The sequence below is a fragment of the Pediculus humanus genome, genomic scaffold, assembly GCF_000006295.1.
Source record: "Pediculus humanus corporis 1103172108293 genomic scaffold, whole genome shotgun sequence".
Lineage (NCBI taxonomy): Eukaryota > Metazoa > Arthropoda > Insecta > Psocodea > Pediculidae > Pediculus > Pediculus humanus.
Window position 1 is genome coordinate 295,270 of NW_002987862.1, and position 17,673 is coordinate 312,942.

At 33.4% G+C, this 17,673-nt stretch overlaps 1 protein-coding gene across 1 annotated transcript; it reads left to right on the forward strand.

The window, feature by feature from the left end:
- Nucleotides 1–373: 373 nt before the first annotated feature.
- Phum_PHUM546550 (Hypoxia-inducible factor 1 alpha, putative) lies at nt 374–2,699 on the forward strand (the record flags this gene model as incomplete). Its single annotated transcript, XM_002431717.1, has 8 exons — nt 374–660; nt 753–852; nt 1,199–1,312; nt 1,412–1,594; nt 1,713–1,722; nt 1,783–1,936; nt 2,360–2,466; nt 2,548–2,699. The coding sequence occupies 8 exons, from the start codon at nt 374–376 to the stop codon at nt 2,697–2,699; spliced, it is 1,107 nt and encodes a 368-aa protein (XP_002431762.1).
- Nucleotides 2,700–17,673: the final 14,974 nt, after the last annotated feature.

The window sequence follows — 17,673 nt, forward strand, 5'->3', positions numbered from 1 at the left end:
TTTTTTTTATTTTTCCCTGTAAACTAAGATAATTATATAACATTGAAATCTGTATTATTACATCATGCGTAATAGAAAATATTAATTATACAACGTGTTATTTAACCTTGATAGTTTATTTTATACAGAATAACAAATGGGAAAATAAAAAAAATTAAAAAAGAAATTTCTAGAAGAATTTCGTTTACTTCTCCTACTCCGTTCCTTCCCCCTCCTTCTCCCACGAAACAAAAGTAGTTTTATTTCAATGATGATGTCCCGTTTAACCTTTTAAAAAAAAAAAAAAAAAATATTTTTTTACGGGTATAAACAAACATTCGAAAAAAAAAAAAAATGTTATCTTTGTCATTATCAGTGCCCCCCAGCTAATAGAATGTTTTTTTTCTCCTTTCCTACGTCGTCGAATTTTTCCAGTTTTCCGCCATTTTTTTTTGTTTCAAATTTTAATTTTTTTTTGTGTGCTTTCAGGAATTCGGAAAAAAGAAAAGAAAAATCTCGAGATGCGGCAAGATGTAGGCGTAGTCGGGAAACGGAAATATTTACGGATTTGGCCAACGGTTTGCCTCTCAAGCAATCCGTAATCGCACAATTGGACAAAGCTTCCGTCATGCGATTGGTCATATCGTATTTAAAAATACAAAATTTAGTGTCAACGAGTAAGTAAACGTCACAAATATTATTTATTATTATTATTATTGTTTTTTTCCCTTTTCGAATTATAAAGTTTCCAACTCGGGAATCGAATTCTCGAGTTTGGTTTCAATTTTTATTTCGGTAACGAATCAATTGTGGAAAGTTGTTTTTCATTTAAGGTTTGTCGAGAATGGCATTCAAGGTTGTTTTGATTGCAAGGTACAGGGGGAGTCTGTGTAAGGTACATTGAGTTGGAAATGAATTTTTCCCTTCGACGTTCTTTGTAATCCACCCGGATTAAATCTTTGAGCACCCTTCGCCTCCTTTTCGTTCTTTATTTTCTTTTGAAATTTTTTTTTTTTTCTTTGACCAGACACACTAATCTAATCTCGACATTCATTTAATATACGTGTTTATTATTATTATTATTATTTTTAAATCTTGAAATTGATTCCGAAACAGCAGCGTATGATTTAATCCCTTGTTCATTTTTAATTTTTAATTTTTTTTTTGGTTTTTTTTTGTTTTGTTTACAGTACCAGAAAAAAAAATATTATCGGACAAGATTTACGATCCGTTATTTTTAAAAGCGTTGGAAGGTTTTCTAGTTATACTGTCCGCCGATGGAGATTTGGTGTACCTTTCGGAAAATGTCAACGAATATCTAGGAATATCGCAGGTTAATAAATAAAATTTTATTGTTTTTTTTTTTTTTGGAAATATTTGGATTTGTTATGTCAAATAATGAAAATAATTTTGTTTTCTTTCTGTTTTTCAGGTTGACATGATGGGGAACAGCATATACGAGTTCAGCCATCCCTGCGATCACGAAGAAATCAGAGAAGTTTTATCAATTAAATCTCCAACCGAATCGATAATTCCACGTTCGTTTTTCGTCAGGTTGAAATGCACGCTCACGAGCAAGGGACGAAACGTTAATTTAAAATCTGCCACTTATAAGGTACGCAATTGAAACAATCACGTCGATGGTGATGATGATGATGATAATTGCGATTGTTTTTGCTGTTGTTGCGAATCTTATAGATTTATTAATTGTTTTTTTTTTTTTTGGTATAAAGGTTATTCACTGTTCTGGAAACGTGTTTTCAAAATCCATGTTGGAACCAGATGAAGAATCGAATAATAAAGATGTCGACGACGCGGCATCGAACGCGCCACAACATTTTTTAATTGCAATAGGAGAACCCATTCCTCATCCTTCGAATATTGAAATCCCATTGGATAAACAAACGTTTTTGAGCAAGCATAGTTTGGATATGAAATTCACATATGCCGATGATAAGTGAGTATGGTGACGGGAGAGGGGGGAGGGGAGGGAAATTTTTCCCTAATTTCACGAAAATCTAACGTTTTTCCTTGTTTATCGACCGACGGAAAAAATGGCTGACAAAAAAAAAAAAAGCACATTCGCTCGCGAATTAAGATTTTAATTGAAAAAAAAAAAATGTATGTAATATTTCTTACCAATCAATCGATCGACCGATCGATCAATCAATCAATCAATCAATCAATGAATCGGTCAGTAAATCAATAGAGAAAAGGCAAAAAAAAAATTAAAAGAAAATTTCGATTCGAAGAAAATTTTTTTTTTTATAAAATTAATTGTATAACGATAGTGGATCGAAATTGATGACGTTTTCGATGACGTCATATGTCACGAATGAAATTTAATGACGTGATTTTTTTTTTTTTTGTATTTTGACAGAATGGTCGAATTTCTCGGATACAATCCGGAAGATCTTATCGGTAAATCGATTTTTGATTTTTACCACGCCATGGATTCGGAAGCCGTCGACAGAGGATTCAAAACACGTAAGTTGAAAAAGGTTTTGAGAACCTTTTGCGTCCGACAGCGACACAATTTTTTTATTTCTTTATTTGTTTTTCTTACAGTGTTTTCGAAAGGACAATGCGAAACCGGAAGATATAGATTTCTTGCCAAAGGTGGTGGATGCGTTTGGGTTTTGACTCAAGCGACGGTCATTTACGACAGCAAAGGACAAAAACCCAACAGCGTCGTGTGCGTTAATTTCGTCATAAGGTAGGAATTTTTTATAACTTACCTGAACTCAACCGTATTCAAAAAAATAGAAAAGAAAAGAAAATTTTTGAACGGTATTTCAGGTGAGTTAGCTTCGTATTTTTTTTACCCCCCACTACCCTTTCGACGGAGAGCTCGCATCCGTAAGCAGAATTATAATATAATTGGCAACTTCTTCTTTTGTAAAAAAATACCAAAAATATTTTATAATGGCGGTTTTATTATAAGTGTTTTCTGTATAAAATACGCGCGTTGTTGTCGAATTTCAGTCACGAGAATTGAAATTGGTTTGGCGAATAATTTTTTTTTTTTATATATTTATTTTTAAAAAAAATGTATAATTTTGCACAATGGTTATTATTTCATAGCGGGAATTTTCCCGCTACATTTATTTTTGCTCTTGGGGAAAACAAAAACAAAAAAAAAAAAAAAAAAAAACTTGGCGAACCCGATTGCGATTCATACGAAAAAAAAAAAAAAAAAAAAAAAAAAATTTTTTTTATTTTACGATTGTTCAAAAACGCACGCAGAATCCTCGTGAAAATCGGTAAATCTCTCTCTCTCTCTCTCTCTCTCTCTTTCACGTTGCTCTCCCCCGAACTTTCTCTCTCTCTCTCTCTCTTTAACTACCTCCCCCCGCCCCGCCGATCCCCCATTCAACTCTTTCCCCCGCAGTTTATGATAATTTAAAAGTTTTTCCTTTTTTTTTTTTTTTTTACAATTTTCGACCGGTTTGATAAGAGAGCGTTTGATAACCCATTTAGTAGTAGGGTCAGCAAATGGTTTTTATCAATTTCCGTTACGTAATAATAATAATAATAATAATATTTTTCAAACGTATTTGGAAATGCGGTTTTCGTAAAGGTCGTATATTCTTACCGCCGACGCCGCCGCCGATGATGATGATGATGATGATGATTCGCGGGGGAGGGGAGGGGAGGGGGCGGGAAAAAGGAAAATTTTTTTAAAAACTTTATGATCGAACGAGCCGCCACGTGGTTTTATTTAATTAATTAAGATTACGAGAAATAAAGCAGAAGAAAAAAAAAAAAAATTTTTCTTTAAATAAGTTTTGTCTTATCAATAAAATAAAAACAATTATTATTATTATTATTATTATTGTCATTGTTAAATACGCGGTATCAGGTATTTATAAGATAATCTCGCGATCAAATGTCACAATTGAAAAATTAAAAAAAAATTTAATGATAATGATAATAATAAAAATAAGTCGAAGGTTGTTGAGATGATTGGGGAGAAATTTTTTTAAAAAAATTTCGAACGTGGAATTAGAAAAAAATTAAATCAAAGGAAGTAAGGAAGGAATGAATTTTTAATTTCCGTTTTGTTTTTTTTTTTTTTTTTTTTTTTTTTTGGGAGGGGAAGAGGGAGAGTAGGGGGTTGTGGAAATGATTGTTTGCATATCAAAGTTCGGCCATTTTGTTTCTTCAGATTATTTTCCTTCCATTATTATTATTATTATTATCATTATTTTTTTCAAAACGTTCGATTTTCGTTTATCGTTGACTTAGGTTCGAATAGGAATTGCCGTTCGCTCCTTTTTTGCGAAAGGGAAGGAAAAAGGAGAAGAAAGGTTGTCGAACGTTGTCGAACGTTCTCGTCGTTGGGTGTTTGGTTACTTTATTTAGTTCTTGTGGAAATTTCTCGAATGGCGAACGCAATGAAAAAAAAAAAAAATTTTTTTAATAGATTTTTTATTTATTTATTCATTTATTTTTTGCTATCGTGTGACGTAGAAACAAAATTTCAAGAGTGTATGATGGAAACCTACTTTTTTTTAATGTTTATCCTTCTGGCGTTTTTTAACCTACTTTTATGTTTGATCGAAATGAAATGGAAAGGTTGTTGTTGTTGTTGTTGTTGTTATTGTTTTCAACGGGATTTTTATTTTTCTATTTCATATTTTTCCGCGCGAATCGCCATTGCGAAATGATATGCCACACGCAGAGGAGAAAAATTAAATTTTTTTTTTATTTCTTTTTGATTTCTTTTTGATTTTCTTTAAAAAATATGAAGAAATAAAAATCTGGCCGATATCCAGGTTTGACAAAGGGAAGAAATAAGAAGAGGGAAGGGGAGGGAAGGAGGGAGGGAGGGAGGGAGGGAAAATGTTTATGAAAACGTTATTATGTAATTGTTTGTGTGTCGTAACGTTTCTTTCTTTCTTTCTTTTTTTTTTTTTTTTTTTTTTTTTTTTTGTATTATTGACAGATTCGATTTGATCAAACGGTAAAAAAAAAAAAAAAAATTTCGAAAATAAAAACGAAAGCTTTGAAAGACGTCCCCCCATCCCGTACGCCCCCGACCCCCCCAATGTTTCGATGGCTTCGTCGCCGAACAAATAAAAATAATTTTTTTCTTCTGTTGAATTAAATTTGAAACTTTTATGGCGATTATCACTCGCGTCTCCAAAGACGTTTCAAATTCTGGTAAAAATTTGTTTTGTTTTGTCGAACGTTCGATCGTTTCGAACGTGGAAGAAACGTGGAAGGAACGTGGAAGAAACGTGGAAATTTTTCAATGGTACTTGTCTTTTACATTTTCTCATGCGACGGATGCATAACACTTGTGGCAGTAATGATGATGATGAGATTTTCAATTATTATTATTATTATTACTGTTTGTTTAACGGCCTATTGTCTGGTGTCTTCATTACTAAGATTATGATGGCCGTAAGAATCCCGTACCTAATTAAAACAGGTACTCTCGAAACAGCTACCCCGACTTTGTTGTTGTTGTCCGCGATTCCTGACACGAAACCCGTAATTACTCGTCAACATATTAAAATTAATTTTTGGGTTATTTAAGCAAAAAAAAAAAAATGAAAAAAAAAATTAAATGGTTTTGTGTTGAAATGATTAGAGAGTAAATAAATGAAGATCTAAAGGCCAAGGCTATCGTGGTCGGCTTTTTTTTTTTTTTTGCTTCTTCTTTCGTAACGAAATAATAATAATAATAATAATTTTTTGAATTTGTTTTGGCCTTAAATCAGCTCATTTGCACAATGTGGCACTCGATCAATTTTTTTTTTTTTTATTAAACGCAAAAGAATGTCGTAAAAAAGAATTTTATTTTGAAACTACGTTTAAACGTTATTCGTATTATTATTTAATTATTCAGATGATGTGTACTCTCGTTCGATCATCATCATCATCATCATCATCATTAATATCGATTTTTTTTTTTTTTATTCGGTGGTCGCGCGTCGTCGTGGTCTTTCATCATCATCATTATTATTTTTCTACGAAGGAAATTTTTTTGTCTAATGATTTTGGTTTACGCGGGTTGGTCGTCTAATTCAAGGTTTTACTGCGGTTTGAATGAGGTTTAAACCTGCGTGAGAGTGAGAGAGAGAGAGAGAGAGAGAGAGAGAGTGTGTTGGAAAAGACGAATAGAAAAATCATTTTGGTTTTAAAAAAAAAAAAAAAAAAAAAAAAAATCGAGAGATCGATTGTGTAAATTTCGTACGTACAAACGTCACAAAAAAAATCGATTTCAAACGAAATCGAGTTTGAAATAATAATAATAATGATAAAATTGCAATTTTGCCAAATAAATACAGTCGATTGTAGAATTTTTTGTTGTTTACGTTTGTCATTGTTGTTGTTGTTGTTGTTGTTGTTTTGGTTGTTGTTTTGTCGTAATTTACCAACTCGTAGGCTCTAATGCGAATAAATTTTTATTATGATCGAAATAGGGGGGGGGGTTATCGCTATTATCACTACCAGCATCATCATCATCATCATCGATTGCAGACGAAATTTTTTATATTTCGTCGTCGCGATTGATGACCGTCTGAATTGTCACGAATTATTATTAAAAAAAAAAAAAATAATCAATGCGACGAAAAAAATTTAATGAAAATTCAGTTGTCTTCAGTTGTCAATTCGAGTTCACAAAAGTTCATCGGAGGACAAATGAACTCGTTGAACCATTTAAGAAAGAAAAAAAAAAAAAAAAATTCATTCACCAATTAAAGAGAGAGAGAGAGAGAGGGAAAATTGCAATGGATGCTCGAGGCTCCTTGTTTTTTTTTTTGCTTCGCCAATAATTTGCATTAATTGCAAGATGGAATGTCGCGTCTCCCAAAAAAAAAAAAAAAAAATTTCGATTGATGGAACCAGATTTTCTTTTTTTTTTGCGCGCGCCCCTCTTTCCGTCCTAACGAGTTTGATATTTAATAGAAAACATCGAACAGGAGAATTTTTTAGCAGAAGCGTAGCTAAACGTAATCAATTCAAAGTATTAAAAAATTTATTACGTCACTCCTGTATGACGGTTCGCCAATTTAAATTGACGGTTGAAATAATAATTTAAATTTTCGCGATTGCGTTCTCGCCCCCTGTCCCCTGCCCCTGTCCCCGCCCCTGCCCCCTGTACTTGAGATTCCAGTTTTTTTTTTTTTTTTTTTTTTTTTTTTTTTTTTGGTTCTGCTACGGATGCGAGAGGAGTAACGTTTGTAAGGTTTTTAAACGAACCTGGAATTTTTTTACTTTTTTTTTTTTTCCGCTCGTGCGCGAGCAACCGTCGCGAATATTGTTATTATTATTATTATCATCATAACAAATTGAATTTCGATTAACGATTACGATGACGATGGCGACGGCGACGACGACGACGAAGGGCTATTACGAAGTTACGGCCCTGTCGGAATTAATGTAAATATGTTTGTGTCTGTGTATGTGTGTGTGTTCGCGTGCGTGGGCATTTTGTTTCGTCCGCTCGTCGAAGTAAAAGAGAGGAAAAAACGCGATTTAAATTTTTTATTTTTTTTTATTCTATTTTAATTTCGATTTGGTGAGGAACGGGGGGGGGGGCTGGGTGGGGAAAGTGTGGTGCGCGAGCGTTCGAATCGACACGTTCGATCACACCATTATTAATAACGATTAATAAATAAAAAAAGGAGAAGGATTTGGAATGGAAAGTGCTTTTACTTTCAAACGACAACCCGTATTATGATGTTAGATTCGTGTCAAAAGATGAAAAACGTGGTACGAAGGCGGAGTCAAAGATTTCCGACAACAGATTCAAATCGTCGTCGTCGTTCGTGTTAGCACAAATTATTATTATTATTCGTCGTCGTCGTCGTCGTCGTCGTCATAGTCGTCATATAATCGTCAACAACGACGTTCGCAGTTACGTTCGCGTTTTTTTTTTTTGTTTTGCTAGAAGAAGAAGGAAAACCGAACGGGAAACGCGTCGACATTTTGCTTTGTTTTGTTTTGTTTTTATTTTCTCTTTTTAATTTTTTTTTTTTTTCCCCAAATTTTCTTTCCTAAAATATTATTATTATCATCCCTTTTTCTCGAACGCACACGCACTTCACACACTTTACACTCTTTCTCTCTCTCTTTCTCGTCCTTTTTTTTTTTTTTTTATTGTTAATCATTCGTTGAAGAAGGAGAAGAAGAAGAAGAAGGAGAGGAAAAAGGAAAATTAAGTGTTTGCGTGTAATTTGTATTAAATAAAAAAAAAAAAAAAAAAAAAAAGAACGAAATTGAACGAACGCGTACGAATCGGACACGAATCGTCATTCATCGGCGTGAAATATTACAAAAAAAAAAAAAAAAAAAACGTCAAATAATTTTTTTTTTTTTTTTTTTTAAATTTTATTTTTAATTTCATTTAAAAAGCAAAACAAAACAAAATTATTATTTGTTGTTGTTTTTATTATTATTATTATTATTATTATCATTATTATTATTATTGTTATTTGTCTCCCGCCGACCGTGTGCATTATTTTTAAATGACACGAAGTCGTCGGAAAACGGTGAGTATTTTTCTATTTTTTTTTTTTTTTTTTATTTAATATTTTTCTAATGTGTTTTTTTTTCTCTCTCTCGTTGTAATTAAATTATTATCATTATCATTATCATTATTATCATTCTCGTAATCATAATCATAATCATCATCATCATCATCGCCATTGCCATCGCCATCGCCGCCATTATTTGTGAATACGCGTGCGCGTGTATTAATTTTTTTTTTTTTTTTCGAATATATATAAATATTTCGATCGTTTGTGTTTCGTGATGATGTTTTCGACAAAGGGTTGCGGATGAAAGCGAGAGGATTTTATTACTATTATTATTATTATTATTATTATTATTATTATTATCCACCATTAAACACGACAAGGCTACTTGTCGGAGTTTTTAAGTATTTATCCGAGGTTTCTACCCGATTCCTTAGGGACAAATACTCGAATTTCGGTGGTGCCACTTATTATAAGATAGCACCACATCAATTCTTGAAGGTCTTCCTGAGTCCGTCTTTTTCGATGGGAACGATTTGTCTCCTGACCTGGGCTCCGGTGACTAACATCTTTGGAGTGGCCAGGGTCAGAAGCAGTGAAATTCACGTTCTCGTCGAGCTGCCTCAGGTCGACAGTAGAACAAGATTTGTTTTTGGTTCTTACTTTGTCTTGTTCTCATTTTTTTTTTTTGCTCTTTTAAACCAACAGCACGTGGCGTTCTCAAACGGTCACCCATCCAAGTTTGCACCACGCCCGATGCTGCTTAACTTCGGTGATCGTACGGGAACCGGTGTGACCAGCACGCTATGGCCGTTGGCTTATTATTATTATTATTATTATTATTATTATTATTATTAAAAAACGTGTCAAAAGAAAAGAAAAACGATTTTTTTTTTTTTTAAAAATTCGTTTCGATGTTTTAATTTGCGTTCGTTCGTTCGTTCGTTCGTTCGTTCGTTCGTTCGTTCGTTCGTTCGTTCGTTCGTTCGTTCGTTCGTTCGTTCGTTCGTTATTATTATTATTGACATAACACTCGAAATAATAATAATAATAATAAACGCAGATAACGAAGATGATGATGATGATGATCCGTTTAGTGTTATCAGGCTATGTGGTATGTCACAATACTTGTATCCAATCAGTTTGAATTGTCTCTTATGTAAGTATCTATCTATCGTAGTGTTCGACGTTGTTCGGTTGTTCACGGGATCTCGTTCATTATCGTGTTTGTTAACTTAACAAACGGTAATTGCTGAAATAAAAAAAAACGTTTAGCGAAATTTGTGTTTCTATCTCTCTCTTTCTCTCTCATCTCTCTCTCTCTCTCTCTCGATCTTTCTTACCGTCGCGCGCGTGTGATTTTCCGTTTAAAAATTTTTTTAGTTCGCGTTGTTGTTGTTGTTTGTTTTTTCTTTCTTTCTATTCCTCTCTTCCTTCTTCTCCTCCTTATTATACTCTCCCTATCTCTCTCTCTCTCTCTTTCTTTCTCTCTTTCTTCCTCCGCATCCTTACGTACGGTAAAATTACGTGACGTAAATTCGTTTCGCGGATTGTGTTTAAAAGAAAAATCTGTTGCTGATCGGAATATATTTATCATTATCATTATCATTATCAATATTTTTTAATATCATCGTCGTCGTCATCATCATCATCATTATTATTATTATTATTTTTTTTTCGTTTGTTTTTAGCGGGATCGAAAATGAGAACGAAGTGTATTCATGCACTCAGTTGGCCGGAAGGAAGAAAGTAGTTGAAAACAAAGTTGAAAAACTCATAAAAACGGAAGTCGATACGACGATACAGAAATTTGTGACAGCCAAAATATTTGCGTCGCCGGTTAAAAAAGAATTGGGTCCCGTGTCTCCGACGACGCGTCCCACCGCCGTCACGTCGAAGATATTTTCGGGATTGCCCAAACCGGGAAAACAAAATGAGATACCGACGTCGACCATCGACGAAGTCGTCGAACCTCTCCTCGTGACCGTGACTCCGACGAATTCATTTTTCCCCGTTTCCCCGAACACGTTGTCTCCCGTGCCTGAACCTGCGAAACCGCTAGCGACGAGAACTCTTCGTCCGCAATTGGCGACGTCGAAAATATTCGCGCCGAGAACGGAAGACATGAACAAGGGATTCCTAATGTTTTCCGACGATGAACCTGGTCTCACGAGTGAGTTTTCCCGCGACGCAATTTTCCACCATCGCCACACACACACCCCCCCCTTCGCAGCTACCTTTGATGGTATGGATTTATCACGTTTGATTATGTTTTTCAGTGTTGAAAGACGAGCCGGAAGATCTCACGCATTTGGCTCCGACAGCGGGCGATGCTTGTGTGCCATTGGATTTGCCTCAGTTGACCGACATGTTTGACGATTTTTTAAACGAAAATTATTGTCCTCTATTGAACGCGGACGAGTTGGGGTCATTGAGCGATTCTCAATCTAGTTGTAATTCAAAAGCGAGCGGGGATCCATTTTTCTCCTACAGAGACGATTCGGATTCGGCGGGATCTCCCTCGGATTTAAACGGAAGGATGCAGTCTCCGTGTTTTACAAAGGTTCGTGACACAACGCATCGTCAAAAAGTGCGTGTCATTTTCTCTCTCTCTCTCTCTCACTCTCATTCCGAGACACGTGAATCGCGACTGATTAAATGAAAATAAAATGGCGGCCCTTTCTCTCTCTCTCTCTCTCTCTCTCTGTTTTTCTTGTTCGCTTTTCCCCGTCATCAAAATCCGGCGTTTGAAAAAGGAATGTGGCAAAAAAAAAAAAGGAAAAAATCGTCGTCGTGCTCGAATGGAAACATGTGAAATTTGTAAATTTTGTCGTGGCTTTATTTCAGATCAAAACAACCGTCGGACGATTGTTCCTTCCACGATTGATATTTTTAGAGTAAAAAAAATTCATAGCCAAAATCTAAGAAATCTTTCGGATTTATTTTAAGATTTTTTTCGAAAAATGTTTATTTATACGCCGTTCAGTTATTATCACGTTCGTATATTAGCCAAGTGTAGTAAATTATTATTATTATTATTGTCATCGTTTTTATTATTAATTTTCTTGTTTCGTTTGTTTATACATAAGCGCCACAGTTTTTTCGCCCCCCCCTCCCTCCTCCCACTTTTCGAGTATACGATTCTTGTTGTTGCTTCTGCTGTTGTTTTGGTTGTTGTTGGTGTCGTCGACGACCTGACGAAAAGTGTCATAATATTGAACGTAAGCCAATTCGATCGGGAAAAAAAAAAAATGGGAATGTCGAAATTTTTTGTTGTTCGTTTGTTCGCGATTTATTATCAGTTACCTCCTGCTGTTGTTGCTGCCGTTCGAACGAACTCACACGTCAGAATTCAAATCTCCTTTTTTTTTTTTTTTTCTTTATCTATAACACGCACTCACGCACACGCAATTTAATATGTTTGTGTTTTTCCTCAATGTTATTATTATTATTTTTTTTGTATTTTTCTTCAAAGTCCGTTGCCCGCCATTTTATTTTTGAAAACATTTTTTTTTTTTTTTTTTATTTTATTTTAGAGTTCGGGAGGTTGCAGCATTCCGTCACTGTGCAGTCCGGAACAGTCTCCCATTTTGACGGATGAGGATCACATGGGAAATTTCATGTCTTTGAATTTGGATTCGGGGAGTTCGGACATGGACGAGGATCTTTGTTTGAAAGCTCCTTTCATACCCGTCGACGAAGACTTGCCATTATTAATATCCGCCACTGATTTCATGTGGAATTCACAAGAGGAAAAATTTAATTTGACTCACAAGGATTTCACGGACACGTGGTGAGTTTTTTTACTCTATGATTTTCCGACGGAAGAGGAAGAGGTAGTATAGGTAGGAGGTAGGAAAGTGAGGAAGGTTAAGTGTACGTTAAATTTTTTTTTTTTTTTTTTTTTTTTACAGGCCGCCACCTAATAATAGTAATACAAATAATGTTAATAATAATAATAATATTAATAATAATAATAATAGCAATAACAATAACAATGTTAAAAACGAATCGACGTTAGCGGAATTATTACTCAGCGATCCAGGTTCGCAATCGTTCGAGAGAACGTCGACGGATGGTTTAATAAAAATATGTGATGGAGACATGCGGCGGAACGTAGTGCATTTATCAGAAGCCTTTACTTTAAATAGTGAAAAATTATTATACAAATCAAATCATCATGAGAATCATAATCATCACAAAACATTGTCGTCGATCGGCGGAAACGACAGAGCGACGAAAAGAGTACACAGCGGATTACCGGATAAATCGACGAGTAAATCGAAAAGAACGAAAAGTGATAAGATGGAAGAATCGATGGGAAGGATACCCTCGCAATTGCTTCAACATTTGATGAGCAGGCCCAGGCCGAGAGCGAAAGGAAGGGAGGAAAGCGTTTGGCTCGCAGATGGTGGCGGAGGATCGGAATCGGAGTCGTCGCCGCCGCCACCGTCGCGGCCGCGACCTCCGACGACGACGATGACGACGAAGAACGGAACGCATTCGCAAAAAACATTGCAGAGCCACAGCGTTCTCATGAATTTACTGGTTAGTGGTTGCGACGTTAGTCACGGTTATATATGCATAGGTTCGAGTCGAAATAGAAATTCGAAAAAGCGGAAAACTTGAAAGGAAAAGCAAAAAAAAAAAAAAAAAATACAAATCGAACGCAAAAAAAAAAAAAAAAAATTTATAACCGGAAAATTGAAAGCTTTGTTATGTAAAAATAAAGTCAATTCAATTACTACTTATTATCATTATCATAATCATTATTATTATTAATGTTGACTAGAGCATGACAATAAATGCAGAAGGTTTAGTAAATATTTTTTTTTTTTTTTATTAAATATTTTTGTTAATGTGGTTTGATACTTCCGTTTTTAAGTTTTAAAATTTAGGATACAAACAAAAAACAAACAAACAAACAAACAAACAAACGAGAAAATAAAATTAAATATAAATTACGTCATCGTTAAAAAAGGTGGTGAAATTATTATTGTCGTACCTGAATAAAAAAAAAAAAAAATCTCCTAAATTTTTTTTCATTTTCCTTAAAATGAACGTTGTTGTTTTACACGGTAAACAAACAAACAAACGAACAAACAAACAATGGATCGAATAAATTATCCCCTTCTCCTTCCCGCCCCCCGTTAAAAAACGCATTGAAAAAATCATGGATATCCAAGTTGTCGAATTTGTGGTAGGATAGGTCGCGTCTCTTTCGGTCCCCCCCTTTCCCCCAAATATATATTTTATCACAAATTTCGATGAGGATAGGGGAAGTGGGAGGGGTGGGGAAGGGGGAGCGTAAGGAAAAAAACGAATAACCTTATTTAAAAATTTTTTTGACAAACTCTCTCGAGAGATGTATTAACAACGACACGTTCACGAATTTAATTTACAATAAAATGATCGTAAATTGCAAGTATTTAAGTGAGGCGAGAGGGGGGGGCAAATTGAGTTCAAATAAATCAAATGTAATTATTCTATTAAGGGGTCCCCCCTCAAAAAAAAAAAAAAAAAAAAAAATTGTTTTAACGAGAACTTTTTTTTTTTTTTTCAATTTAAAAAACAGAAGCAAATAACAAACGTCCGACATCGTGACGCGTGAAATGAATCAGCTGATCGAGACGTGGGGGGCGGGAGGGGAGGGGAGGAGACTATTTAAAAAATTTATTTACCGTCCAAAAATATTATTATTATTAATATTATTTATAGAATCGTAAATAATTAAAAAAAAAAAAAATTGTTTTGTCGTACGAAATAATAATAATAGCAACAACACGATGAGATTTTTTTTTTTTTTTTAAATTGTTTTGCGCTTGCGCGTAAAGAAAATTTAAATTTTCCGTGTAGAAAAATAATTAAGAAAAAAACCGGTCGTTTGTTTGTTTGTTTGTTTGTTTGTTTGTTAACATCGTTTTATTAATCTTTATTTATGAAATAATTATTTATAATGATAAAATTTTTCATTTTCCATTGATTGCGAAATTTTTTTTTTTATTGTCATGGCTCTTTGTACCATAAATAATTTTTTTTTTTTTTTTTTATTAAATTGCGTTTGAATTGTTTATTTATTTATTAACGTGCGTGTTACGTACGTTTACGCACGTGCGTTTGTTGTAAAAAACAAACAAACAAAAGAAAATTGTTTCGACTCGAATCTACTTTTAAAAAATTTTTTTCTATTTTTTTCTTATGTTAAAATTTTTTTTTATTTTTTTTTTAATTTAACTTTTCATGTCTGAACCTTTTATAAAATAATAATAATAATGATTAAAAACAGAAAAGGAAAAAACAGGAAAAGAAAACAATTTCAAGTAAGTAACAAAACAAAAAAAAAAAAAAATAGAAAAAAAGGAAATTAAAAAAAAAAAGAAAACCGAAAAAAAAAAGAAAAAATGACGTAATTAAATTTAATTAAAATCGATCGTTCGTTGTTTGTAAACAAACAACAAACAACAACAACAACAACAAGAAAACGTTTTAATTATTCATTAATTTTTTTTTTTTTTTAATTTTTTTTAAAGGAAAAAATACCAAAAGAAAATCTTCCAGCCGTGGCAACAATATTACGACAGTTATCAATGACGAGTAATTATAATAATAATAATAATAATAATAATGGTGCCAGGCATGCAGATGAGGAAGAGGAGGAAGAGGAAGAAGTGGTAGAAGATGGAGTAGGGAATGAAGATAATGATTTTGGTGAAGAGAGGAAAAGGCAAAGGTTTAGAACGAATTCGTGGTCTCTGTTGAATCCCGAAGGTACGGCCATACCTTCACTCATCGACCTTAATCAGCAGGATTACGATGTGAATGCTCCCGTGGGTTTGGATAGTTCTCTACTCCAGGGACAAGATTTGCTCAACGCTCTTGATATTGATGGTATGCCAATGTCTCCTTAGTTGTTTTTATTTTTTTTTTTTAATTTTTTTAATTTTTCTTTCCCTCTTCCTCACACACACACACCCTCCCTCACACCTACCCCTTCGCAACACAAGCACATATATAGATATATTATTATTATTATTATTTTTTTTATTATTAAACTTAAGCGAAAGTAAAATTTTTTTTATGAATTATTATTAAAATAGTTTTTTTTAATAGTAATAATAATAATATTATTATTAATATTAATAATTTTAATAATATAGGTAATTACGAGTTAAGATAGATTTAATTAAAGAAAAACAAAATGGCTCGCGGATGATTTAGGAAACGTTTAAAAAGAAAATTCGTGGCAGGTTAGTTTTTTTTTTATATATATATTTTCTTTCTCTCTCTCTTTCTCTTTCTCTCCCTCTCACTCTCTCTCATATGTGTGTGAATTTTTTTTAATAAATGACGAAAGAAAAAAAAAATGTCAATGGAATAATGGCGAAAGTCAAAAATGTTATGATGGAGTCGGTTAAATTTCCGTTATAAAAACAAAATACGCTGTCAAATTCAGTTACAGTGTTGCCAAATTAAATTCGCGCGTTTTTTTTGTTTAATATGTTTGAGGATTTCCTTTTTTCGTTACCGATTCCCCTTCCCCCTCCACCTTTACTATTTTCTCCTTCTCTCTCTCTCGTCCAATGAACGTTGAGAAATGGTGGAGAGTTTTAGGAGGAGTGGGGTGAGTTGTTTTTTTTTTAACTCGTTGTCATTGGTTATTTTTTCACTTCCCCACCTCACCCCCCCATCAAAATTTTCTTATCGCGTTTCGTAGAAATGCTGCGTGTGGGAAAGGAGGGGAAGGAGGGTCGGCGCGTTTGTTTTGGATTCGGAGAATTAAATGTTAATTAAGGAGAAATGAAAGCAGAAGGGAGGGGTACGGCGGTGAGGGGAGGGGGCGGAGAAAATTGACGGAGGAGGTGGTGGTGGGAGGAAGGGGAGGAGGGGAGGGAGAAAATCGGCCGCCGAAAATAACCGTTAAAAAAAAAAAAAAAAAAAAAAAGAGCCATCGCGTTCTTATCATTACTATCGTTATTATTATTTTTATTATTATCGTTGTTATTTTTTAAATATTATTATTATCATTATTATTATTATTAATTTATTTTTATCGTCGAAATTTGTGTTAACTTATCAATATTATTATTATTATTATTATTATTATTATTGTTAATGACCGTCACCCTTGTCAGAGTTTTTTAGCCCGGAAAAAAGGAAAAATGTCAGTTTCGTGTTTTCATGTTGTCTTCTTTCTCTCTCTCTCTCTCTCTCTCTCTCTCTCTCTCTCTCTCTCTCTCTCTCTCTCTCTCTTTGCGAAGAGATCAATTAAATTAACATTCGTTCGTGCCGTATAATTAGTCGCCATTTTGTTATTATTATTATTTTATCATCGTTGTGTTATCACCGTCACGATCATACATCGTGGATTTTTATCATCATCGATTTTTTATTTTCGAAGCTAAGCTCTACCGCCTCTTAAATAATTAGAAAAAGAAATTTTTTTTTTTGTATAAATAAGATAAATAAATATCGATAAATCGATTTTATCGATTTATTCGATACATCGTTCGATTTTTTAAACGTTTTGTATTATTATCAGTCCCGGCGGCGGGCGGGGTATAAATAAATTTTTTTTCATATGATTTTCTCTCTTTATGAGTAATTTAAAATGATTTATATAAAAAAAAAATAATAATAATAAAATAATAATAATGATAATGATAATAATAATAATAATAATAATAATAATAATAATAATAAATTGAGAGAAAAAAAATGTAAATAATCGTTTTAATAATTATTCAGAATAGTAGTTATGTGTTCAAATTTTCCAAAAAAAAAAAAAAACGAAATTTTTTTTTTTCAATGCTCGTGCAATCGTGTTTGTTTTGTAACCTGGAGTCGGAAGTAATAATAATAATAATAAATCAATAAATAATACATAATAGCGGGGGGTGAGATAAGGAGGAGGAGGAACGATAAGGAAATGAGGGAGGGATAGGGTAGACGTTAATTTGAAAATTACTTTCCTCCCCCCATCTATTTTCCTTTTCCGTTTCCTTCTCTTCCCCCCTCCCCCCCCCGTCTTGGACTTTTCTCTCATCAATAATTTTCCCACATGTCGAACATAAAATTTAGGGATAAATAAATAAATGATTGATATATAGATAATAATAATATTAAAAAATAAAAATAAATTTTTTTTTTTTACGCATAACTAACCGATCACCGACGATCATTTTCACATTATTATTATTATTAT